At 44.6% G+C, this 26,413-nt stretch overlaps 2 protein-coding genes across 2 annotated transcripts; one reads left to right on the top strand and one right to left on the bottom strand.

Moving 5' to 3' along the window:
* Positions 1 to 13,474: 13,474 nt before the first annotated feature.
* Positions 13,475 to 14,401, bottom strand: LOC136480701 (uncharacterized). The gene has a single exon (XM_066478169.1). The coding sequence runs from the start codon at positions 14,399 to 14,401 to the stop codon at positions 13,475 to 13,477; it is 927 nt and encodes a 308-aa protein (XP_066334266.1).
* A 6,974-nt stretch (positions 14,402 to 21,375) lies between these two features.
* On the top strand, positions 21,376 to 26,203 carry LOC136482757 (disease resistance protein RGA5-like). Its single transcript, XM_066479964.1, has 4 exons — positions 21,376 to 22,277; positions 23,005 to 25,019; positions 25,159 to 25,210; positions 25,863 to 26,203. The coding sequence occupies exons 1-2, from the start codon at positions 21,448 to 21,450 to the stop codon at positions 25,013 to 25,015; spliced, it is 2,841 nt and encodes a 946-aa protein (XP_066336061.1). The 5' UTR covers positions 21,376 to 21,447; the 3' UTR covers positions 25,016 to 25,019; positions 25,159 to 25,210; positions 25,863 to 26,203.
* The last annotated feature ends 210 nt before the right edge of the window (positions 26,204 to 26,413 follow it).

The following is a 26,413-nucleotide window of genomic DNA, read 5'->3' as shown; positions in this document are numbered from 1 at the left end:
ACAAGGTTGTTCATCTCATCAAGATCTACAATCCTTACATAGCTTATTTTCCCATTTGAGAAAGTTTTATCAAACACTAGTCACAAATTCTTGAATCTCATATAGACTGTCTGAAACTATGTCACACACTTGTGAAATTTGATCTACATTTTGTTCAAACTTTCTCAAATGAAAAAATAGACTATATAAGGATTGTATATCTTGATGATATGAACAAACTGGGTATTCAAAACTTTTCAATTTGAGATAACCTAGGCTTCCGAAAACTAGTTTGTAGGCGTCGAAATTTAAAAATCACAAATTTGAACCATCCAAACTTTCTCAAATGGAAAGTTGACCAAAACAACAATTGTAGATCTTGCTGAGATGATCAAACTTGGTATTCAAAACTTTTCAATTTGAAGTTATTTAGAGTTCATAATACTAGAGTCAAAGTGTTGTTTTTTCATTTGACCAAATTTGACTTGGTCAAACTTGCTCAAATGAGACACTAAATGACCTCAGATGGAAAAACTCTGAATAACAAGGTTGTTCATCTCATCAAGATCTACAATCCTTACATAGCTTATTTTCCCATTTGAGAAAGTTTTATCAAACACTAGTCACAAATTCTTGAATCTCATATAGACTGTCTGAAACTATGTCACACACTTGTGAAAATTTGATCTACATTTTGTTCAAACTTTCTCAAATGAAAAAATGGACTATATAGGGATTGTATATCTTGATGAGATGAACAAACTGGGTATTCAAAACTTTTCAATTTGAGATAACCTAGGCTTCCGAAAACTAGTTTGTAGGCGTCGAAATTTAAAAATCACAAATTTGAACCGTCCAAACTTTCTCAAATGGAAAGTTGACCAAAACAACAATTGTAGATCTTGCTAAGATGATCAAACTTGGTATTCAAAACTTTTCAATTTGAAGTTATTTAGAGTTCATAATACTAGAGTCAAAGTGTTGTTTTTTCATTTGACCAAATTTGACTTGGTCAAACTTGCTCAAATGAGACACTAAATGACCTCAGATGAAAAAACTCTGAATAACAAGGTTGTTCATCTCATCAAGATCTACAATCCTTATATAGTCCATTTTTTCATTTGAGAAAGTTTGAACAAAATGTAGAATTTATAATTGTGTTTTTATGATATAAAAATATATAATTTATAATTTAAAAAAATATTTGTAGGGGCGGTTGGATCAGGAACCGCCCCTAAAAATGTATTTGTAGGGGCGGCTGGATCAGGAACCGCCCCTATAAATGATACCTAGTATAAATTGGAGGGTAGCGCACGGGAGTCATCGTCTGGGCGCTGTCTTCTTCCTTCGACGCCGTCAGGCTGCCTAGGGTTTCCACCGCTGCCCACGCTGCTGGCCCCGCCGCCGGTCCCACGCCCACCCACACCAGCCCTCGGCGCTCGGCGTCCCGCCCCCGGCCCCTGGCGCCCGCCCCCGCGCGCCGACGACGCAGGCTCCCGGTGCCCCGTGCCCGGCCCCCGACGTCCTGCCCCCGCACGCCGACGACGGGCGAGCTCCTCGGCGGTGGGTGAGCGCGGCCGCACCCCTACGGCTTCTGGACCTTCGACCGCTTCAACTCGCCAGGCCACCGGCTGTCAGGACCCCTTCGACGACCTCATCACCTGCCACTCCGGCTCACCGTCGTCTTCTGAACACCTGTGCCGGTATGCTCCTTCTTTTGCTGGATAGATTTTGATGTTGCCCGTCGCCCAAGGAATTTGGTCAAATTGATTGCGGAATGAGGATAGGGTGTCAATTGCTGGGATGATAGGATGGATTCCTGTAGGCAGCGTTTGGTGACAATAGCTTGAATCCTTTGCTGGGAGATGCATTTAGATGAATTGTGTGTTGGTTCTATCTAGGGTTTTATTTATCTTGCTGTTGGTCGTTGGTCGAGAGCTCTGCTGATTTTGATTCTGCAAAAAGTCATAGACCACGCGTCCGCGTGCAAATGAGCCACCGACGCTCATATAGGTACTTTACCATTCATATAGATAGATAGACTTTTTATATGACTTGGCTGATTTACTTCTAGGTGCACATACATTTTTCTTCACACCACTTTTGTTTTTTCTTCATACCTACTTTTGTTTTTACCCAGGCAACCAATTGAGCTGAAATATGTTTTTTTCTATAGTAAACTCTCTGAAACTATATCTACTTGGAATCAAAATTTATCAATTTTCATGCTTTATTTCTGAAAGTTATATGTTTCCAGTGTGGTTTGACTGTTTGCCCCCATGGGGCTGACTGCAGCCTAGATATTTAATCACTCCCTTGAAACAGTAGGAAATCAAAGTATTCCAACAGATTCAACCAATTTTAGAAGTCGATATTTTAGCTGCTTCCTATAATCCCATATTTTCTTTTCTTTTCTGAACCCGTTAAATATCATGTGCTTGTTGAAAACCCATTGCACAGCATCTGTTTTCATGATTTTGAATATGAGAGCTGAGATTGGGAGGTTCTCATTTTAGCTGTTAGAACACGCTTCCTTTCTGTGAAATAGCAAGTGGCATCCTCTTGCTATAGTGGTGATTGGGTTAGAAATGTGTTTAGAATAAGAATGGTTTTAGCAGGAACTGATCGGTGGTACCTTATCTCATGTGCTTTGCTCTCAATTTGTTTCACAACAATTTGATTTGGCTGCAAGGATGGGTCTGTGCCACACTGCCACTTAGAGCAGAGCTTATTGTTATTTCTTTTGTTAGCTACGTTACAAGCATCCTTTAGTATTCGAGGTGAGCTTAGAGTGGAGGTGCTCAGTTTAGGTGTTGGAATACTCTTCCTTTCATCAAAATAGCAAGTGGCATCCTTTTTCTACTTTTAGGCGTAAGGATTGCTGCCACATAGAATCGAGCTAAATGTAGTATTGCTTATCTGTTTGTTTTGTCAATGGTTTCTATTATCGTAATTTAACTATTTAAGAAGTTATTCGGGTTTGCTATTAGAACACACACTTAGAGTGAACTAGAAAAAATTGACATCATTTTGGTATTTTTGGGATTCGTCTCTACTGCTTGTGTTCACTAGCTGCTAGAAAAGGCTTTCCTGCTAGCTCTGTTTGTGTATTAGAACAATTTAGAATATTAGTAGTTGTGCACATTTATAAGACAAATCACCTTTTTTTCCTCTTGGATGGGTGTTGTTGCTGCTCATGTCAAGGCCATCATAGGATTCCAGAACCCTTTTATTCCTTGCAATGCCAGCAACCTTTGCTTCTCATACTCAGTGAGGAAGCCATAATTATTTTTTCTTGTTTGTACAACCATTTTTTGTCCTGAAAATGAAAAGGGCATCAGACATCTAGTACCCTAGTGCAATTATTATGTGGTTGAAGGAAAACAAAAAAAATCATTTCATAAAAGTTGAAGGCAACAATTATGTGGTTGTTACTTCAGCAAGTTTGTTACTTCAGCACAGCAATAACAGCAGGTGTTTGTTAGCTTTTGTTCATTCATCAAAGCTATTTGTACCCAATCAGACATCTAGTACCCTAGTGCAACTAGGAAGACATCGTTAGTTGATTAAGCATGTGATAGATAGAAACAATAGCTGATTTTGTAAGCTAATTTTATATGGGTGAAAACTAACTGTAGCTCTATATGGGTGAAAACTAAAATGCTAATTTCTGTTGTGACCTTGTTTAGGATCTGCTAGAAACTTTTTATTTCATATAATATTACCAGTTATTTATATTTCATGACTTTTTTGCCTATGCACTTACCAGTTATCTCTATTTCATATAATATTTGGATGTTGCAGCTACTACATCCTATTCTTCATCCGACCTGCAATCTATTTGTCTGCAGCTTGCATCCTATTTGTCTACTATTATTAGGTGCAAGTGGCATCAATTTCAGCAAAAACGTAGTATTACGTTTTCTTTGTTTTATCATGATGTCTTGGTTTCCTGTTTGGTGATTTTGAGTATTAGAAATGTGGTTAGCATGAGCGAAATCATTGATTTGCCCATGTACCAGTGGCTGCTGGCTGCTGGCTGCTGGTTGGTCTCCTACAACTCTTATTACTACTACTTGGTGGCTGCTGGCCAGCTGCTCCTACTACTACTTGCTACTCCTACTACTCCTCTCTCTACTTACTACTATTGCTACTTATTATCTTCTGTCTTCTATCAACTCTTACTACTAGTGGCTGCTGGTTGGTCTCCTACAACTCCTATTACTACTACTTGCTACTCCTACTACTACTCCTGCTCTTCTCCTACTACTCTACCACTCCTCTTCTACTACTACTCTCCTCTACTGCACTCTACTCCTCTCCTCTCCTCTACTCCACTCTACTCTTCTCTCCTAAGCAGCTTTTGCTACTTCTACTACTACTCTACGACTTCCCTACTACTACTGTTTACTACTTCTACTTCTGTCTGGCAGTTGTTGCTTTTTTTGGGAAGCAGCACCTGCTTTTTTTTTTGCCAAATCTCCCCTCTCCTCTATTTTTGCCACCTTTCCTATCCTCTATGTTTGGGAAGCAGCAGCTGCTTTTTTTATACCTTTTCCTCTCTATGTTTGTTAAGCAGCAGTTGCTTTTTTTTGCCAAATCTCCCCTCTCCTCTCCTCTCCTTTGTTTTGCCGATGATGAAATTGTCCAAGTCCATACATTATATGGAATATGAGCTGATGATCAAGAACTTGTGAGGAACTTGGCATCATTAGCAGCCGCCCCTACATTACCTTCTCCTCTCTTCTCTGTTATGATGCCTTGATGCTCCAAGTTCAAGATCAGATGATGATTGACATGTTTCTGAGGCCTCTACCACTGCTACTTCTCATTTTTTTATATTGTTGTTTTATAGGACTACTTTGGTTTATAGACCTTTTTGATTTCTTATACCTTCTCGCGTACCTAAAGCACACTTTCTTGCATCTTTTAGAACAAAGCGTGAAATAATGTCGCGGACAACAGACCATGCAGCTCGATGCCCCGAGCATGATGAGCAGCCAACCCTTGAGGAGCAAGCACTAGAGGACCAGCTTACTCAGGAACAGTTCGATAACGAGGTAGAAAAAGATCTAGAAGTGATGCTTACTCAGGAGGAGTGTGATGAGGAGGAAGGCCCTGAAGGAGAGGCTGCTGAAGGCGAAGAAGAAAAGGATGATGAGTCAGAAGAGGGATATGAAAGTCCCGAGGATCCTTTCCCACCTGAAGCAAGAAGGAGGCCAACGGAGGAAGATTTGGACAAGGATTTTGACCCGAACGAGGAGGTAGGGAAGAAGCCTTAGCTTGTAAATTTTGCTAAAGCTTTGGCTGTGTTACCTCTGCTAACACTTTGACCTGTCCTATATACAGGTCCCTCCTGAAACTCAGAAAAGACGACGTCGACATCCGCGACATCTCGCTGGACAAGACGGAGTAGAGAAAAGGAGAGCAGAGGCAACAACCATAGAGACGGATCATGATGCCTCTGCTCCACAAACTCAAGACACAACCACGACTACCAAGCCTAAGAGGAAACGAGGGGATAGAAAAGGAAATCTATATCCAGATAAGGCTTGCTATGTGATAACGGAGGTTGGGCCAGCAGGGGAGATCCTTGAGCCGAAGGAATTAAGAGGACGATTCCGTAATGCGATCGGGGCCCTAGTAAGAGATAAATTGAACCCAGCAATCCCTAACTGGAAAGAGGTACTAGAGAACATAAAGAATGCACTATGGGATAGGCAGCTGAAGGTCAATTTTAGATTTCCGGAGGGTAAGCACGAATTGGTAAAAAAATGCTATCAGGATGATGGGAGAGTCATTGCGACGTTGGAGGTTGGAGCTTAACACGAAGTATATCCAAAAGGGGTTAACTCCCTTCAACGAGTTCGGCAAAATAACTCCTAGTCAATGGGAGGAGCTCGTGGCTCAGAAGACTTCAGCGGAGGCATTGGAGCTCAGTGCTCGTAACACCGAGCTAGCGAAGAGGAACAAACACCACCATCATCTAGGCCCCGGTGGCTACTATGCCAAGGAAGAGCAGTTTAGAAAGATGGATGAAGAGGCCGCAGCTGCTGGGAATATCGATGTGACGAAGTTGAAGGTACGCTCAAGGAACTGGATATATGCGAGGAGTACAGAACCATCCGGCAGTAATCTTAAGTTTGATAAGCCAGAGACCCAAGAGGCGGTATCAAGGATACTGAAATATGCTGAAGACAAAGAGAAGGGCTCATTCAATCCTTCCAGAGAGAGGGACGAGCTTAGCCTTGGCTTGGGAAATAAGGAGCACACAGGCCGCACCAGGGGGCTAGGGAAAAGGATGACTTGGAAGCAAGGATTCGAAGAGGACAAGCACATATACAAGAAACATGGCCGAGACCGGGAGACTAGTCTTGAGCTCCAAGTGAAGGCTCTAGTTGCGAAGGCACTGGAGGAGCAAGGAATGTCTATGGAGCCACGTATATTAGTGACGCCACCGGGAGAACTGGCATTAGTTGGCAGCCCTCCGAAAGTTCCTAGCAGCCAAAGTTCCACTGCAGCCACAACCTCAGTCGATCTCATACGGGAACCTACTAGTTGCACCTTGGTGTTTCTCAGCGGCCGGCAGAACACTGTGATGGAGGTGGCAACGGGTGTTGCACATCCTCCCGGTGGCTTACACCACAATAATAACATACCGCCGGACTACACTAGGGTCGAGGTGCATACAGTGAAGCCCGAGTTCATGCAGTGGAGGATAGACTACGCAACTCCCGAGGGGCTGGTGTTACTCGGAGACGTTATGGGGCAGTTCATCTTCTGGCACAAACGGGACATTATATTGACTGCTTCTTCGCCGCCTCCCCCTCTCCCAAATTTGGAGCGAGTTGTTGAGGCCAGGGAGATATTTTCACCGTCTCGTGACCCCCACATTCCTGAGATGCCACATTCTTCCCCGCCTCCTATCGAGCATGTGCCTGATGAGATGCCACAACCTTCTCCAGCTCATACCGGGCAAGTGCATCATGAGATGCCACAGTCTTCTCAACAAGCACAACCGATACATGAACAACAAGTGCCTCCTGAAGAAGGTGATGCACAAGAAGATGAGGACGTGCCTGAATGGGAACTCCGAAAGAAGATTCCAATCCACATAAGGCCAGTTTATGTTCCGATCAAAGACGTCTCGTCGGTGTCCAAGTGGTATTCCCATGATCAGTTCAAGCCTGAAAACCAAGTTAAAAATGTCCCATCACGGGGTTCTGAGGAGGCCGTTAGTAGCAAACTTCACCAAATTGCAAAGCAGTATCCAAATGTTGATGCCATCGAATGGTCAAAGGATTGCCCGAAAAAATATGAAAGAGGCAAGCCCTTCCTACCAAACCGGGACATCCAGCGCCTACCACTTGGAATGAGAAGGTTTCATGATTAGTACTTGCGTGTTCTCCCAACGAGCATAGATATCATACAAGCATGCTTTCCCACCGGCACATTTGGAAGCCCAGCCGGGAAAATTGTCTTTGACTTCAATGACATGCACACATGCTTTCACCTGGGAGAAATGGAGATGAATCTAATTCGCACGTGGTGCCTGTAAGTCCTTGTCCTTCCGATATGATATGAATGCAATCTTTGAATTTTGTTGTAACTAACCCACGCCGTGATTTGTAGAATGCAAGTGCACATTGTCAAACAAATGCCAAGTGTGAAAGCCGGGTATGTAGACCCTCAAGCTATAGCCCAAACAAATTTTAATTACCCTAAACGGTGGACACTGGATGCCAAAGAGCTAGCAGCTGCAAAGACTCTTCGGGAGAAAGAGCGCATCTGTAGTGCGAAGCTAAGGGAAGAGTCCCTTAAGGTTGCGGCATACATTGCTCTGGCTTTCAAAAATCTCCAACAACACTCTACTATATGGCTACCATACAACTTCGAGTAAGTTCAACTATAACTTAAAGCTATGTTCGATATATTTTATTCGATGTAAAAGAGCTTATCTAGTTCTATGATTAAATCCATGCAGCAACCACTGGATTTGTATAGCCGTCGATGTCGGGAAGAGCATGGCATGGGTCTTTGATTCAATAGATAAGGACCCGGTGACATACAAAGACTTCATATCGATTCTCAAGACGTATACATATCGACAATCCTCATTAGCTTATATGTCTGTATACATACTTGTAACGTTCACTTATGCATACTAACAAGTTGTATTTGCTAAAATAATTCGAACAGGGCATTTAGGTTCTATGTCTCTCATCATCACGGAAGGCATGATCCAGCGAGGAAGGAAAAGCTGGCTATAAAAACACTATGTGCGGTAAGTGTAACTTACTTCTTCAGTACTCCGTTACATGGCTATCAAAAGCATTACCTAATATTTTCATATGCAAAACACACAGTGCCCCAAGCAGAGGCCTGAGAGTGTAAGGGTAAGTTTGAACCTCTTCACCCGTAGTATAAAAACTTCATAAATGGTATGAAATACTAAACTGAAACTTGTTTTCTTGTAGTGGAGAGAAGAGAAAGGAATGAAAAGAGACCCATACAAGGATGACCAACTCTTAGAGCTCGTCGGCGACCTTTGCAACTTCATATTGGACCAGATTGTACACGTCAGAGGCGCCTACCATGATCGAGAGTCTGACTTAGGTACAAATCCTCAGTACCAACACCTTCGTGAGACTGAAAGGCTAGCTCTAGGACGTTGATAACAATGTGTATGAAATTTGTATATTTAATGATGGATTGTATATATATATCATTACGAATTGGACTTGTAATTGTACTTTATATAGTCGCGTTCGGAACGTTGGTCGCGTGGCGTTCGGCAACGCGAACGCGGTTTGGAACGTTGGTCGCGGGCCGTTCGGCAACGCGGATGCTGGATGGAATACGCAGAAACAAACAGTTCTGGTCGAATTTGAATTGTAAATTTGAATTTTTTTTGCGGGAAAATGTACTGTAGGGGCGGTTCTAGATTGAACCGCCCCTACAAACAGGTATTATAGAGGCGGCTGGCACTACAGCTGCCCCTACAAATAGATTTGTAGGGGCGGTTGGTTCTTGAGCCGCCCCTACAAATAGATTTGTAGGGGCGGTTCGTAATACCAGCCGCCCCTACAAATCGATTTGTAGGGGCGGCTCAATCACCAACCGCCCCTACAAATCTATTTGTAGGGGCGGCCTGGGAACCGCCCCTACAAATGCATGATTTGTAGAGACGGTTCAGTAGGGGCGGCTGGCCAAACCGCCCCTACAAAGGGTTACCAGCCGCCCCTAAAAATGCTTTTTGTAGTAGTGAACTCTATTCTCTCAACGATGGAGGTCTCCAAGGGCACCGCAATGCCATTCTCTATATTCTTCTCACCAATGATGGAATCTACACTTATCGTACATGTGTCCTCAAACAACAATGAGTTGACAGGCATGCAAGCCACAACAAGAGAAGGAAGGATCGACGACATCAGAGAGTGATAGACGGGAAAACAGTGGCCAAAGAGCTCTGTATATGAACCAAAGAGGTTGGATACATCAACAGAGAGGTGTCCTCACTTGGCAGCTCCATATGCTTCAAGTGTGTGGCCACACATGTTGACCACAACCTGATAGCGAAAATCTCCTCGCTAAGGTGACGTACCAAATCCTCTAAATTAATGGGTGATGACCCAAACCCTATAAGCGGTAGTGGAGCTCCAACGATGGAGAAGGTTAACTGCCAACCTAGAGGCTTCTAGCACTAGCGGAACGACTACAAGGCCAAGGATGCAAAGATTAAATAGTGATAGGTAGGATGATGAAGAAACCAAACCGGAACTGACCCAACATGCGAAGGTCATGGAAAAACCAGCGGCTAAAACTACAATGGAGTAGAGCATGGTCATAGCCCAGCCACAGGAGACCCAAGCAGCCGAGTCCCAAGAGGTATTCTTGAGTTGTCTACATGTTCTATGTTGGCGCCGGCTGCCGGAATGGCTGCGCCGACGGCGATCGGCAACGGCCGACGATCACTCTCTCCGCTCACGACGTTGCACAGGAACGCGAATGGGAACACGAGAGAGCAGTTTTGCATCGCACAATGTCGCGACCTTTTCTGGCTTGCTTTCTTTGATTTATTTCGATGCTACTGATCCACGATCCGAGATCCCTGCACGCCCGCTCACGCTGCGTCGTGCCCGCCTGAAGCGCGGGAACGTTTCATACGTGGCGTGGCGAGAGAGTTCCTAGGCCATTTACACCGATTGATTACATGCAACAGCTAGCTAACTTGATAATGTAAACGTGCTCATGCAACTAAACTATTTACATCATAGTTCAGGTGTGCATGGGATTGACGAGTTCAACATTTCACCCCCTAATCCCGCTGCACATCTACTACACCTAGGTGCTGACGAAGCTCCACAAACCTGACATGCCCGAGCGCCTTAGTCAGGTTGTCTGCCAGTTGTTCAGTCGTCCCCACATGATCAATGTCAACTTCACCTCTATCGACACAGTCTCTGATGAAATGGTACCTCGTGTCGATATGCTTACTTCTGTCATGGTGTACAAGGTTCTTGCTCAACGCAATTGCTAATTTGTTGTCAACTAGGAGCCTCACCATTGGTGCCTGAATGCGTAGTAGTTCATCGAGCAACCGGCTGAGCCATATGCCTTGACAAGTTGCATTGGCACTAGCTATATACTTAGCTTCATAGGATGATAATGCTACCACCCTTTGCTTCTGAGATGCCCAAGTCACCAAGCTTGTCCCCAACAGGAACACTGATCCACTGGTGCTTTTCCTGTCATCTACATCCCCAACCAGATCACTATCACTGAAACCAACCAGTTCAATTGAGCCCTGCCTCTTGTAAACATAGCCAAAGTGCACTGTACCTGATAAGTACCTCAATATTTGTTTGACAGCTGCCCAGTGACTTGCTTTTGGCTCCTCCATGTATCTGCTGACAATGCCCACAGCATAAGCAATATCTGGTCTAGTGTTGACCAAATACCTCAGGCTCCCAATTATGCTCCTGTATTTGGTTTTGTCAACAAAAGGTGTTTTGTCATTCTTACTCAGCTTCAGTCTGTTCTCCATCGGAACAGCACAAGAATTGCAACCCTTCATGCCAGCTTGTTCTAGGATCTTCAGAGTATATGAGCTCTGACACAACTTTGTTATTCCTACCTGTTGATCAACTTGAATTCCCAAATAATAACTGAGCAGTCCTAAGTCACTCATACTGAACCTGCCCATCATCTCCTTCTTGAACTGTTCTATGCTTGCTTTACTTGAACCTGTGATTATCAGATCATCAACATAAACTCCCACTAGAAGGAAACCATCTTGGTTTGATCTTCTATAAACAACATGTTCAAGTGGATTTTTCACAAAACCAAGCCTCAACAGTTCACTGTCTAACTTAGCATTCCATGCTCTTGGAGCCTGACACAGCCCATATAGGGCCTTTTTTAGTTTTAGGACTTTATCACTGCTTCCTTTGACAACAAAACCTAGAGGTTGATGAACATACACCTCCTCCCTCAAATCACCATTCAAAAATGCCGACTTGACATCCATGTGGTGCACTTGCCAACCCTTCTGTGCAGCCAACGCAATTAATAGCCTCACTGTTTCTATTCTTGCCACTAGAGCAAATACTTCATCAAAATCCACCACCTCACGCTGTACATACCCTTTTGCTACCAACCGAGCTTTGTGCTTGACCACATTTCCGTCTGGGTCTTTCTTTACTTTGAACACCCATTTAAGACCAATAGCTCGGTGGCCTGCTGGTAACACTGACAGCTCCCAAGTTTTGTTTGCCTAGATGGATTCCATCTTGGCTTCCATGGCTTTTCTCCAACAATTCTCACTCAATGCTACCTCAACACTCCTAGGTTCCTCTGCTGCAAGATAGCATACTCCACTATACTCAAAATCACCATTCTCATCAGTTGTGTCATTCAAATTATTCAGAGTTCGATACCTCAATGGCACTCCTTCTGAGTCGATAGATTCTCCTATAGGTGGAGTTGCAAACTCAACTTCTTGAACTGCTGAACTGCTTGGGGGTGTTGACTGATTTGATGCAGCACTTGAGTCATCGTTGATAGCCCACGGATCTTGGGAGGGCGATCCTTGCTCCTGAAACATGGGACCAGCTGAAATGCCTGCTGCATGTTCTGCATCTTCAGTTACTGTTCCACTTCCGACAACAGAGAAATACTCAACATCAAAAGTAGGAACTGCTGGTTCGCTTCGAGCTCCTTCATTCCACAACCAAGCTCGATTTTCTTCAAACACCACATCTATGTATATGTGGAGTTTCTTGGCTACTGGATCATAAACTCTATAGCCCTTTGTCCCAGCTTCATAGCCGATGAAAACCATTTTGGTCGACTTGTCAGATAGTTTGCTAATCCCAGGCCCGACTTTCTTGACATGAGCTACACAACCCAAGGTACACAAATGTTGCACCTTGGGCTTTCGGTTATGCCATGCTTCATATGGTGTCCTCCCTTGCAGACTCTTGGTTGGGGCACGGTTCAACAGATACACTGCTGTGGACACTGCTTCACCCTAGAATTCTCCAGGAACATTCTTGCTTTTTAGTAAACACCTCGCCATCTCTACCATAGTACGGTTTCTCCTTTCAAAAACCCCGTTCTACTGTGGTGTATAGGGAGTGGTAGTGAAGTGCTTGACACCATGCTCATCACAATATTCTCTAAACTCGATGGAATTGAATTCTCCACCTCTATCACTCTGGAACACGCGTAGCTTGCCACCGCGTTCAATTTCAGCAAGTGCTTTCACCCTTTTGAAACACTTGAAAGCTTCATCTTTTGTTGCCAGGAGCCCAATCCACATATATCGACTGTAATCATCAACCATGAGCAGAAAGAAACTCTTACCACCTGGTGTTTTGGGTCTGATCTGTCCACAAAGATCTGCATGGAACAGATCCAGCTGCTTGTCAGCTCTGTAACTCGCCACCTGTGGAAATGGGTGATGTTGTTGTTTGCCAAGTGCACATCCATCACAGAATTCTTCTATCCTATCAATCAATGGCATGCCATCCACCATCTCTTTTACACCAAGCTCCCGAAGAGCCCAAAAATTCAGATGGCCATATCTCCCATGCCAAAGCCAAGCCACATCATCAACCTTTGCCACTAAACAAATAGGTGCAGCAAGCTGGGTTTTAAGCAAACACAATCGGTTCTTAACCCTCGGAGCTCTGGCTAGCAGTGAGCGCTCAACATCAAACACATTGCAAAAACCATCTTCAATCACAACCTTACAGCCACCCTCCTCAAGTTGACCCAAGCTAACAATGTTACTTTTCAGTTTAGGAATATATTAAACTTCTGTGAGTACCTTGTGCCCCGTTTTCTTGGCTTGGAGCATCACCGATCCGATGCCCTCAATCTCGACGAGCGATCCATCGCCGAAGCGCACCGTGCCGTGCACCGACGTGTCTAGCGACACGAGCGCCTCGCGTCGCCCCATCATGTGATTGTAGGCCCCCGTATCGAGGACCTAGACATCACGATCTTCATCGCAGTCGCCGGGATGAACCTTCTTCTCATTGAGATGCACGACCTGGCGCGTCATGCACCTCTCCAATGACTCGACGTCGCGTAGTCGAACGTGCATGGTGTTCACCGTTGCCAAGAGCAGTGCGGCATGTTCGGTGTCAGCCTGCACATGATGAGCCTCCTCCTTGCGTTCCTTTCTCGGCGGCTGCTTGCAGTCTTCCTTCCAGTGGCCATAGATGCCACAGTTCCTGCACCGCCCTTTCCGCCTTGGAGTGCCCTCATACGTGGACCTGGGGGCGTGTTCTTTCTTCTCGCCATGGTCACCACGTCCAACACCACCACCGCCCTTCGGCTTTCCAGACCTCCTCTCACTCCCAGTCGACGACGAGGACTCCGGCAGGAGGCAATGACGATTCCTTGCTGCCCAATCCTCCTCAGTCAACAGGAGTTTGCTGGCCTTGTCTGTGATGGCCACGACCCCGAATCGGTCCTCGGCCATCTTGAGTCTGCCGACGAGGTCTTCAATTGTTAGCGATTTTAGATCGAGCAAGGTCTCGATTGAGATCACGATCTGCGTGTAGCGTTGGGGCAGCACACGCAACATCTTCTTCACCACCCGGATCTCCTCAACGCTCTCACCAGATGTGCGTAGATCCGCAGCTAGCGCGTTGATGCGCATGGCGAACTCATCCACCGTCTCACCGTCCTTGAACACAATGTTCTCGAACTCTCGGAGCAGCCGTTGGGCGTTGGCCTCCTTCACGCGTTCAGCTCCAACGTGCATGCTTTTCACCCCCGCCCACGCCTCCTTGACGGTTTTCTTCGCCCCCAGCATCTGCCACATCTCCTGAGGCACAGATCGAAGGAGCGTGCCCATGGCCTGCCGGTCTTGCGACCGCTTCACTCCTTTGCCGCCGGGCTCGATCATCTCCCAGATCTCCAGGGTCTCATAGTTGCATTACATGAGCATCGCCCACTTCGTGTAATTGGAGCGGGTCAACATCGGCCACATGAGTGAGCTCTCCCGTACTCCATGCCCCGAGCTGCCTGACGATGTGCCGTCGCCCATCTCCACCACCACCGGACTTCTGCGTGGGAACACGCGCACCTTCCGCGGTCGTTGACGAGGAGGGCTCACCGAGCCATCGTAGAACATGCACTATCGCTCTGATACCAGTTGTTGGCGCCGGCTGCCAGAATGGCTGCGCCGACAGCGATCGGCAACGGCCGACGATCACTCTCTCCGCTCACGACGTCGCACAGGAACATGAATGGGAACACGAGAGAGCAGTTTTGCGTCGCACAATGTCGCGACCTTTTCTGGCTTGCTTTCTTTGATTTATTTCGGTGCTACTGATCCATGATCCGAGATCCCCGCCACGCCCGCTCACGTTGCGTCGTGCCCGCCTGAAGCGCGGGAACGTTTCATACGTGGCGTGGCGAGAGAGTTCCTAGGCCGCAACGTGAACGCAGCACGGTTCTGGCCATTTACACCGATTGATTACATGCAACAGCTAGCTAACTAGATAATGTAAACGTGCTCATGCAACTGAACTATTTACATCATGGTTCAGGTGTGCATGGGATTGACGAGTTCAACATTCTACACTCTACAGCCTCATATTATAAGTGAGGTGCCAAATAATGAAAGTGAAGAACTATCTCATATTGTAAGTGAAGTTCCAAATAATGAAAGTGAAGAGCCTCTAAGAAGATCACAAAGAGTAAGAAAGTCTGCCATCTCTGGCGACTATGTCACTTACAATACTGAGTTCCTTTACAATGTTGAAGGTTTAGATGACATAATGTGGGAAAGTGATCCCACTTCATTTATGGAAGCCATTAAGAGTAAGTATTCATCGGAGTGGTTTAATGCCATGAATGATGAAATTAAGTCTATGAGCACTAATAAGGATTGGGACTTAGTGGAAATTCCCAAAGGAGCCAAAACAGTAGGCTGCAAATGGGTCTAGAAGACCAAACGTGACTCCAAAGGGAAAGTTGAAAGATTTAAAGCTAGACTCGTAGCAAAGGATTCACACAAGTAGAAGGAATTGATTATTTAGAAACCTTCTCACCTGTGTTAGCAAAAGATTCACTAAGAATAGTAATGGCGCTCGTGGCTCATTTTGACTTAGAATTACATCAGATGGATATTAAAACAACATTCCTTAATGGTGATTTAGATGAAAAGGTTTACATTGCACAACCAGAAGGGTTTGTTGTGGAAGGAAAAACATGTTTAGGATGCTTACTTTAGAAATCCATTTATTGACTCAAGCAAGCATCTAGAAAGTGGTACCTAAAGTTTGATAAGATAATAAGAAAATATGATTTTAAGGGAAATTGTGTGGACAATTGCATCTATGCTAAGTTCAGGGGGAGTGAATTTGTTATCTTAGTATTATATGTGGATGATATCCTATTAGCCAGCAACAATAAGGACATGTTGTTGGAAACCAAAGTTTTCCTCTCCTCTAAATTTGTCATGAAAGACCTTGGTGATGCTTCCTATGTTCTTGGCATAGAAATTCATCGAGATAGAACTAAGGGAGTATTGGGATTATCTCAAATGGCATATATAGAAAAGGTGCTAAAAAGATATAATATGCATAAGTGCTCTACTTCACCTGCTCCAATAGTCAAGGGCGATAAGTTTGGAACATTTTAGTGTCCTAGGAACAAAGAAGAAGAAAATAAGATGAAAAGAATTCCATACGCTTCTGCTGTCAGAAGCATAATGTATGCTCAAGTCCGTACACGCCCTGACTTGGCCTTTACAACCGGGATGCTTTGCAGATATCAAAGTAATCTAGGGATTGACCACTAGAGGGCCGTTAAGAAGACCTTGCGTTATTTGCAAGGCACTAAGAATTTTATGCTAAATATAAGAAGTCGAGTAACCTCGAGGTCGTGGGTTATTGAGGCGCTGATTATAATGGGTGCTTAGATTCCATTAAGTCCACATCCGGATATCTATTCACCTTATCATGGGGAGCTATTTCGTGGAAGAGCTCCAAACAAAGTATAACTGCAACGTCAACAATGCATTCAGAATTCATAGCTTTATTTGAAGCAACGGGGCAGGCCGTATGGCTTAAGAATTTTATTCCCGAACTAAGATTGGTCGACAGCATATCTAAGCTACTAACCATATATTGTGATAATTTATCAGCAATTCTCTATGCGAGTAACAACAAGTCAAGTGGTGCTGCCAAACACATTGACATTAAATACCATGTTGTTAAATATAAAGTCTAGGATCAAACAATAAGTGTTGAGCATTTAAGTACAGAAGAAATGACCGCGGATCCGCTTACTAAAGGCTTACCACCCAAATTATTTAAGTATCATGTAGCCGGCATGGGTTTATTGGAAAGCCTCTGATTCTGAAATAAGGGGACCATTAATGCAACCATCTCTCCATAAGACTAAGAATGATCATATTCTAAAATGGGATGATGCGCTATAGTCACTGAGTTCAGTAACACTTAATTGGCTGTTGTAATTCTTTGGTCTTGGTGTTTTGTTTCATTAAAGAGTGGTTATATGTATAAGTACTAGACTTAAGATTAAGGGGGATAATGTTGGAATAATCTCTCGTGACAAGGTCAAAGGACCAAGTCCGAGCCACTCACACGCCCTGATCAGGGGCACCCAACCAACTAATGGTTGCGGCCCCCCGTTGCACAGCGCAATAATAACAGAGGAAGTCCGGCCCTCACGCAAACCAACGTTTCCCGTGAAACTAGCCTCGACCCCAACACTCCTAACCCTAACCCGATCTGGGGAGTGCTGTAAGCGACGGGAAGGCTGCTGCCGCTCTACTTCAGCGACCCGAGGAGGAGGAGGAGGCGCACAAGACCGAGAAGGAGACGCAAGGCAACGAGATCCGCGAGTCTACGACGACCATGCCGACTCGTACCTTGAACGACAATGAAGGTACATCAAAGTAATTCCAATTCCTAAGTACAACTGGGTGTTCTATCGGTTGAGCTAGGCCATAAGATCCTGTTAAGCATCAATAAGTTCTAACACCCACAACTGACATTGTGCCGCCGGTGTGCTGCTTGTGCAGAAGCTCGAGGAGCAGCGCTGGCGCGTGCAGGCCGAGAGGCTGAAGGCATTGGCGCGTGTCGAGGAGACCGAGGCGATGCGGCGCGCCGCGATGGTTCGCAGGGGCGGCCTCCACGGCAAGGTTGGACATGGTTCCTCAAGATCTACGGCCTCCTCTTAAACTGCCTCGAGTCATCTCACTACTACTCCGTCTTGCTCCAGCGCGGCTACTTTCATTTGCTGCCTCAAGTCGTGCGGCCAGCCGGCCACCTTGCACCGTTGCTCGTGCAAGTGTGCAGGCTGCTGCTACCCTTGAGGCCTTGACGCCCTCTGCTTCGCGCCGGAAGGCTAGCACGGAGACAAGGCCAAAGCAGGCTCTATGGACAAGCTAGGATGGGTAGCGGCAGCTAGCATGGAGATCGTCGGCGAACGACGCCGCATCCGGCTATGCCTGCTGGCACGTCCGTCGGCGATGGTCGATCCCCCTGGCCAGGTCCTCTCCTCAGCGACTGAGACGGAGCCGGACGGATGGAGGAAGGCGCGGCGACGCGGCCACTTATGCGTGCAGCGCTGCAGCTGGACGGACTGAGGAGGGAGTGACATTACCGATCTACCCTTTTTTAAAATAATATCTGAAGATTAACTAAAAATTTATAGGCACTGATATCGCATGATTTGGTACTGGTCCCGCATGTTTTGGTACTTCCGGGTACCTTTATCTTGGTACTTCTTATTTTTCTACCGTCCGATGTGAACCAATGGATGGTTCATATTTTTTTTCCATCTACCGTAAAACTTGTAAACAAATAAATGCTCTATTTAGGAGATGAAGAAATAATCAACAAAAAGAATCCTGCGCCACATTACCACCACTGTCAGGTAAGTTGTTTTTTTACGACACGAGATCATTCCATTTTCATTAAGAAGATAACAAAAGTTTCATTAGGACTGGTCAATCTGTCAATACATTAATCGTTTCATCAGTCCAATTAAACAAAAGTTGGATCTTCAACTTTCATTAGGACTGGTCATGCCGTTAGAATGTCCTGCGTCCCCGCGTGAGCCTCGACACACCAAGCCCCGTTCTACCAGGCCTTCGGCTTAGAGCTTCATTCTTCTGGCCAGAACGTAATACAGTATTATTTGATCCATGAAAATTTTGAGCATGTTTTTTAACTCTTTAAAATCTGATTTTACATTAAAACTTAATTTTACACATGCGCATTGGCAACAGAACTCTTTAAATATATGATTCCGGTCACGTGCCAAGGCCCGTTATATAACTCTTTAAATATACGATTTTAAATTGAAAATTTAGTTTAGGATGTGTTTTCCTTAGTATTTTGTGAATTAATAAAATCTTGGGCTGCGACACAGAGATGTGGTAGCTGTTGGTAAGCAACACACGCTTCTTGTACTATACTCCCTCCATACTGCAAATTTAAGTCGTTATGGACAAGGCTTGGCTCAAGCATTGGAAATATAAATCATTAATAACATTTAAATTGTTGAGTTTAGAAATGTGAAAACTATATGAATAGATTTGTCTTGAAAAGTACTCTCACAAAAAATATACATATATCACTTTTCAATAAATATTTTTTTATAAAAATAAGAAGTCAAAGTTATGCTTCGGAAACCGCTTCACTCTCCAAAACGACTTGAATTACCGGTACGGAGGGAATATATATTTCACTTGTTAAATGTTAAACCCACTTTGAATTTTGATGAAGGTATCGATAAAAATTCTTAAATATTTGATGCAGGCTTCGGTGCTTGTAAATAATGAGAAAGTTTTAGAGACAGTGCGTCGTGGCGTGCATGGAATCGAGGTCGAGGATGTTGGCGTTAGCTAGGTGACTGTGAGGCGTGCAGCCGCATGCATGGATGCTTGCGCGGCCTCACGTGGACTCATGTGCAACCAGCGTAGGTATCCGAGGCGTCTAGTACGTGGACTCGCGTGGACCCATGTGCTACCCGCGTAGGTGGGATGACTGCCATAGAACCCCGGCTGCCTGGTTGCTTCCGTGTTACTAACTCATCAGCTACTGCATGCCATAGAACCCCCATGCTTCTTCAGCTGCTCCATGGTGAGTACAAGCTGCAGAAGGACGTTCGGAAGCAGGTGCAGTGGCTCACCGACGAGCTGGACAGCATCTACCCTCTCCTCCGCAATGTCTCGGATGTGCCATGGGATCGGCTCGACCAGCAGGTCAAGGTGTGGGCACGCAAGGTCAGGGAGGCATCCTATGACATGGAGGATGTCCTCGACACCTACCTCGTGCGCGTCGATGGTGGGGAGCCTACTGACCCGAGCAGGCTCAAACGTGCCATGAAGAAGATGTAGATGGGTAAAGTCTTCACCAAGGCCAAGGCTCGCCATGGTATTGCTGGCGCCATCCAAGACATCAAGAAGTCTCTCGAGGAGATTGCTGAAAGGCGTCAGAGGTACAAACTTGACGAGATTATGTCCAAGCAGAATACAACTACCTCAAAGATTGATCCTCGCCTTAAAGCTATGTACAAATAAGTGACACGACTTATTGGCATCGACAAGTCAAGGGAGGAGCTCATATCCGTGCTGAATCCATCCCATCTAGATCACGATGTGTTGGACAAGAAGATCATGAAGAAGGTTTCTATTGTTGGAGTTGCGGGATTGGGCAAAACCACTTGCAAAAGCGGTGTATGACAAGCTTAGGTCGAAGTATGATTGCGGAGCTTTTGTGTCAGTTGGCCGCGATCGTGATTTGGTTACAGTTTTCAAGGACATCCTCTTTCATCTTGACAAAGTCAAGTATCACAACATCCATACCACTGGAAGAGGTGTTGATCTCCTCATTAGCGAGCTCCGAGAATTCTTGGAGAACAAGAGGTACACATCAGGCACCCATTTGCGAATTGTAATTTGTTAGTGCCTTTATGATACTGTAGCTGCTCAGTTAGCCCTTGTATGCTAGTCTGCATTATCCAATAGGTTATACAAAAAATATTATCTACGAGTAATCTATGGAAGACTTCCTAAGATTGATATTCTCATTTGTTACTACCACTCTACTTCACACATATAACAAAAATGCATATTATTTCCAAGTCATGCAACACTTCTTAGTCGTCTATCAGAACACAAAAAGATGTACTTGACTCCTCGCGCCAAGTATATAAAAGGATAATACTTTTACCAGTTCTAAGCACAAAATTTCAAGTGTTGTCGGTGTTCTTAAATTATACGATACTACTAGTAATAACACGGTTCAATAATTCATGTGTTTGGGAAGTATTTTCCTATCAGGAATATACCAACTCCAGAATTTGGTGCCATATTAGTTCATTTGGCTAGGTGCTTAGTATATATTAGGTCGTAATAAGATTCCCGTCGTGGTCTGAGGCATAAATAAATCGCATGTTGAGCACCCGTCAGTCCATCTCATCTTGCACATGGTTACCCATGATTGTGTCTGCAGTATTCAAGGAAGAAAGTTGCAGGACCAACTGCTACAATGATGTGTTCATCGGTAGAAGAATTAGCGTTAGGTGCGGATCAAGGTATTAGCGTCGTGCTGGTCTTGGAGGAAAGCAGCACAAATGTTTTAAAAGGAGCAACTGGACGTAAAAGTGAACGCCTCTTTTTGGGTTTGGCGGAGACTCGCGGGGCTGCCGTCGTCCTCGATGAAAGCAAGCCCCTACGTACCTAGCCGCGTTAACTGGAGACTTGTGTTGCGTAGTGCCTGCCGTACGCCATGGAAAACAACACAAGCAAGTGCGGTGGCCACTTCCTGGGAATCCTGGCTGCGTCAAGTCTTTACCTACTGTGTCTAATTAATACTGCCTCCCACTGGACGCCTTGCCACCACCACAGTACCACTATTAATCCACCCGAATTGCTGCACTGGGAACCAAGAGAGGGAAGAAAGAAGCATGAGTGTCGTGACGGGGGCACTGGGAAGCCTCGCCCCCAAGCTTCTTCAGCTGCTCCATGATGAATACAAGCTCCAGAAGGGCGTGAAGAAGCAAGTGCAGTGGCTCCACAGCGAGCTGGAGAGCATCTATGCCTTCCTCGGCGAGGTCTCGGAGGTGCCATGGGATCGGCTCAACGGGCAAGTCAAGGTGTGGGCACGTGAGGTCAGGGAGGCATCGTATGATATGGAGGATGTCCTCGACACCTTCCTCGTGCGCGTCGAAGGTGGTGAGCCTACTGACCCGAGCAGGCTCAAACGCGCTATGAAGAAGATGGGCAAGGTGTTCAGCAAGGCCAAGGCTCGCCGTGGTATTGCTGGTGTCATCGAAGACATCAAGAAGAATCTTGAGGAGCTAGCTAAAAGGCGTCAGGATTACAAACTTGATGACAATGTGTGCAAGCCGCTCGCAACATCGTCAACTCTTGATCCCTGCATGAAAGCTATGTGCAAAGAAGTGACACGACTTATTGGTGTCAACAAGTCAAGGGACGAGCTCATATCCATGCTGAATCCATCCCAACCAGATGATGTTGCGCCTGCCAAGAAGGTTTCTATTGTAGGAGTTGGGGGACTGGGCAAAACAACTCTTGCCAAAGCAGCGTATGACAACCTAAAATCGCAGTATGACTGTGCAGCTTTCGTTTCAGTTGGACGGGATCATGACTTGGTAAAAGTTTTCAAGGACATCCTCTTTGATCTTGACAAGATAAAGTATGACAACATTCATAACACTAGAAGAGGTGTGGCACTCCTAATTCGTGAAGTCCAAGAATTCCTGGAGAACAAGAGGTACACATCAGCAACCCAATTGTAAATTGTAATTTAGGGAGTGCCTTTTAAGATGTTCTTGCTCAAAGTTAGTCGATACTACTAGTTTTCACTATGCTGTAGCTTATAGTAAAATATATTATCTCCATATCATCTATGCCAGATTGCTTCTTGAGATTCATTTTCTCCACTCCACACATATAAGATGAAATCCATTTATTCAGTGGTCTCTAATGTAACTGCTTTTAGCTCGTCTTTTCGAATGCCGAAAGATGTACTTCGCTCCCTATATAAAAGGGCAATACACTATAATGTATTTATTAATTGTCCTTAGATTTTCAGAATATTTTCTTTCTGAAACTATAAATTTGAGGGGGAAAACAAAGTTTTAGGGTTAGGCGGTCAGCTTGTGTTGCAACATGCCCTTAGGTACGTATGTTCTTTATAATAATGTGGCCTTAAATATGTAGATTTTTCAAATAACCCCTTTGAATTGGTGTTTAGTTTCCATAAGTATTCCAAAAATTGTAGGGTTAATTTTTTGAATTGCCTCTTCTATGATTTCCAGCAGTGCCGATTGTTAGCACGAAATTAAGATTCTGAAACATCAACACATAGTTTTGTTTTTACTAGCGTGATCATGTGTTTGATGTGTCATACTAATTTTTTTTAATCTTAGTAAATATCTTGCTTCTGCAGAAGCTCCAAACATTACTAACCAATGGTTCTTACACTTTCATGTGGATAGGTATTTTATTGTTATTGATGATGTATGGGATGTGCCCACTTGGGAAGCAATCAAACTGTCACTTGTTGAGAATAATTGTGGAAGTAAAGTAATCACAACTACTCGTAAGTTTGATGTTGCCAATGAAGCTGGTGACATTTACAAGCTAAAACCACTTTCTGATGATGACTCCATGAAGTTACTCTATACAAGGATATTTGGTGCAGAGGGGAAGTACCATGATAAGGAACCAGAAGAAGTCATCAATAAAATTGTAAAGAAATGTGGTGGTATACCATTAGCAATCCTGGCAATGGCTAGTTTGTTGGCCGGTAAACAAAAGTATGAATGGTCTGAGGTGTTGAACTCTATTTGTTTTGGATCCAAAGGCAATATGGAAGCTGAAGAGACTATGACAATACTTTCATTTAGCTACTACCATCTTCCTCCATATTTGAGGACATGCTTACTATATCTAAGTACATATCCAGAAGACTATGTGATTAGAAAGGATTCTTTGATATGGAAGTGGGTAGCTGAAGGATTTATCGATGGGAAACAAGGTACAAGATTATTGGAGCTTGGAGAAAGATACTTCAACGATCTCATTAATAGAAGCTTGATCCAGGTGGTGGAGAACGACTTGGATGGAACAGTATCAGGCTGTCGTGTTCATGATATGGTTCTTGATCTGATGCGTAAGCTTTCATCTGAAGAAAACTTTATTGCTATATTAGGAGGCAATGTGGAAGGAACACCTACACTAAGCAATGTCCGTCGGTTAACCCACCAAAATGGAATAGCCGAGCACATTAATTCTGAAGCCATGGTTACTAGGATGCCAAAAGTGAGGTCATATACTGCATTCATGTGTTCTATTGATAGCTGGCAACAGTTTTTGAGATTTAAACTTTTGCGCGTGCTGGATATAGTGGGTTGCAACTTTAAGGAAGGTTGTCACCTGGAGCATCTTGGTGATTTACTTCACTTGAGGTATCTTGGAATACGATGCCGAGGTCATGCCCTAGAGCTCCCAAAACAAATAGGGAATCTAAAGTTACTGCAAACACTAGATGTGGACGGAACGTTGCCAGCAAGCATTGTGCACCTAACAGAGCTGGTCCGACTACGTGCTTACAGCAAGGTGCCTGATGGGATTGGGAAGCTAGTTTCCCTAGAGGAGCTGATAATATTCAATGATTGTGATAAGCCCAAAAAGTTTTTGAAGGAGCTAGGCACCCTGCGAGAACTCAGGGTGCTCATGTTCGGCACTAAAGGGATGGACGAGAGCATGCAGAGAGATTTTATGGAGTCTCTAAGCAATCTGCAAAAGCTCCAGCATATACACTTGGGTGGTTTAGGTTGGGGCGTGGATACAGCCATGTGGGAAGCAGCAGGCTTTCTGCTCCCACGACCTCTCCAATATTTGTCATGGTCTATTATTAAATTGTCTAAATTGCCGTCATGCATTAATCCCTTACGTCTTCGCAACTTGTCCCACTTGAAACTGTGGGTGACTACTATGGATGAGCAGGATCTGAAACTCCTTGCTAGGTTGCCGGCACTCTGTTTTCTTAGCCTGGGAACAAAGTCCACAGTAACAGCAAGTAATATTAACGCTGGTGATGGCTGCTTCTTCCAGAAGTTGAGGAACTTGGGGACCAATCTAATGGTCCAGTTTGAGCAGCCCAACAAGGAGGACGCTAGCATTTCATTGCATATATGGAATGGAGAAGATGCTATGCCCTTTGCCTCTGGAAAAAGCAATGACTCCAGAAAAGTTGTACCCTCTGGCGTGATGCCAAATCTTGAAGCGCTTAGGTTTGATGTCCCTTTGCGGGCCCTAAAAGATAACAATAGTGAATGTGGGAATATCGGCTTGGAGTACCTGCCTTCCCTTCATGTACTCAGAGGGCTGATCGTTTGTAGTGGCGTGTCTGCTGCGGAGGGGGATGCTGCATTGGCTGCGCTGAGAAACGCATGCAACGTCCATCCCAACCATCCCACGTGTGATATGCATAAATATTATTAATCAGGTACGCTGAGAATTTTGTAGTTAATATCTCCCTCTTTATTTGTTTCTGTCTAGTTACAATTCTGTCTCCTTTTTGGCATATATGTATATCACTTGCTTGTCTCTACTCAATTAATTATTAGATTAATCTGAATTTCCAGCGGGAAGACAATAATAATGTGTCTTTCGGAATTTGGTTCTACATGCTACAGTGTAAGTACTCTCTCCACCCTGTTCTGTCCTATCCTAGCTGATGGTGTCACTGTTGCTCCTCGTGCGTGTCAGCCATTCGAGTGCGTCTGAGTTTTTCCGACTTCGCAGATTTTGAAAATCTGTTAGCCTAATTTCCGGCAAACAAATAACATTATGATTTCTGAGTCCTGACTACATAGAATGGTCTAAAAGAGACATTGCTGCTACAGCACCGTCGCATTCCCAATATGCAAATACATGCATGTGGACATCTAAGCTGATGTATGAATTACATTTTTGCTTCGCGAGGGCGAGTAGTATTTTATTTTTAGCAATGATGAAACTGCCAAACGTATTTTAGCATATACGGATTTTCGGTGAATCCATTATACATCGGACGTAGGTATAGTCACTGAACCGTTTCTAGTGGCTGCACTAACTCTGTTTGTAGCCACCAGCCGCTACTCTGTTTGCTGCCTCGATGGTTGGTTCCGTCGTTTGATTTGTACATAGGTCACTTGTTTATAATCTGTCACCTGTGAGTCTGTGACACATCCTTGTATGATTAATCACTAGGAAACAAGCACTTTGGTCATCGAATAATTTATGGTTGTAAGCATAATATCAGAAGAAGATTCAGTAGAATTATTGACCAACTTTCTTCCACTCGCAGATTAGTGTTTCTGATCCATGTTTCTGGTTGAACCGTGGTGCAGCCCAAATGGTGTTGGCTTCAATGCGTGCCAGACTACATCAGGCCATCACCACAAGTTGACTCGACTGTGTCGGCTCTTATGTTCAACCGACCCATTTTCTATTCTAATATGCTGTATCAAAGTTTCAGTGTACTCTGCTGCCTATTTAGAACCTGCAAAATTTTTCTTCTTGCTGAACTCCTGGCTTGTATTATTAGTTTCTCGACCTTTCTGTGGTTCGTACATTCTAACAAGCTTGGAACGTATTTATGTTGTGCGAAAGTTTGAGGAGGCTTTATGAATTGCTTGCATTGCCTCATGGTGCCTTCTTGCATTGCCGCTGCCTGGTTTCCACACGACGCATTATTTGCCCACTGGGATTCCAGCCATGGAACAAGAGAATCCAGCCATGCAGCCAGCAGCCCTGGTATTGTTTAGGGCCGTTCGCTGGTCTGGTTCAGACCAGCCAGCCGGCTGGTTCCCCTCTCAGTTTACTGTTCACCAAACCAGCCGAACAGTGTTTTTCTCT

The sequence above is a fragment of the Miscanthus floridulus genome, chromosome 9, assembly GCF_019320115.1.
Source record: "Miscanthus floridulus cultivar M001 chromosome 9, ASM1932011v1, whole genome shotgun sequence".
NCBI classification, from domain to species: Eukaryota; Viridiplantae; Streptophyta; class Magnoliopsida; order Poales; family Poaceae; genus Miscanthus; species Miscanthus floridulus.
Note: the sequence above shows the minus strand (reverse complement) of the source record. Positions and strands in the feature narration are given on the sequence as shown.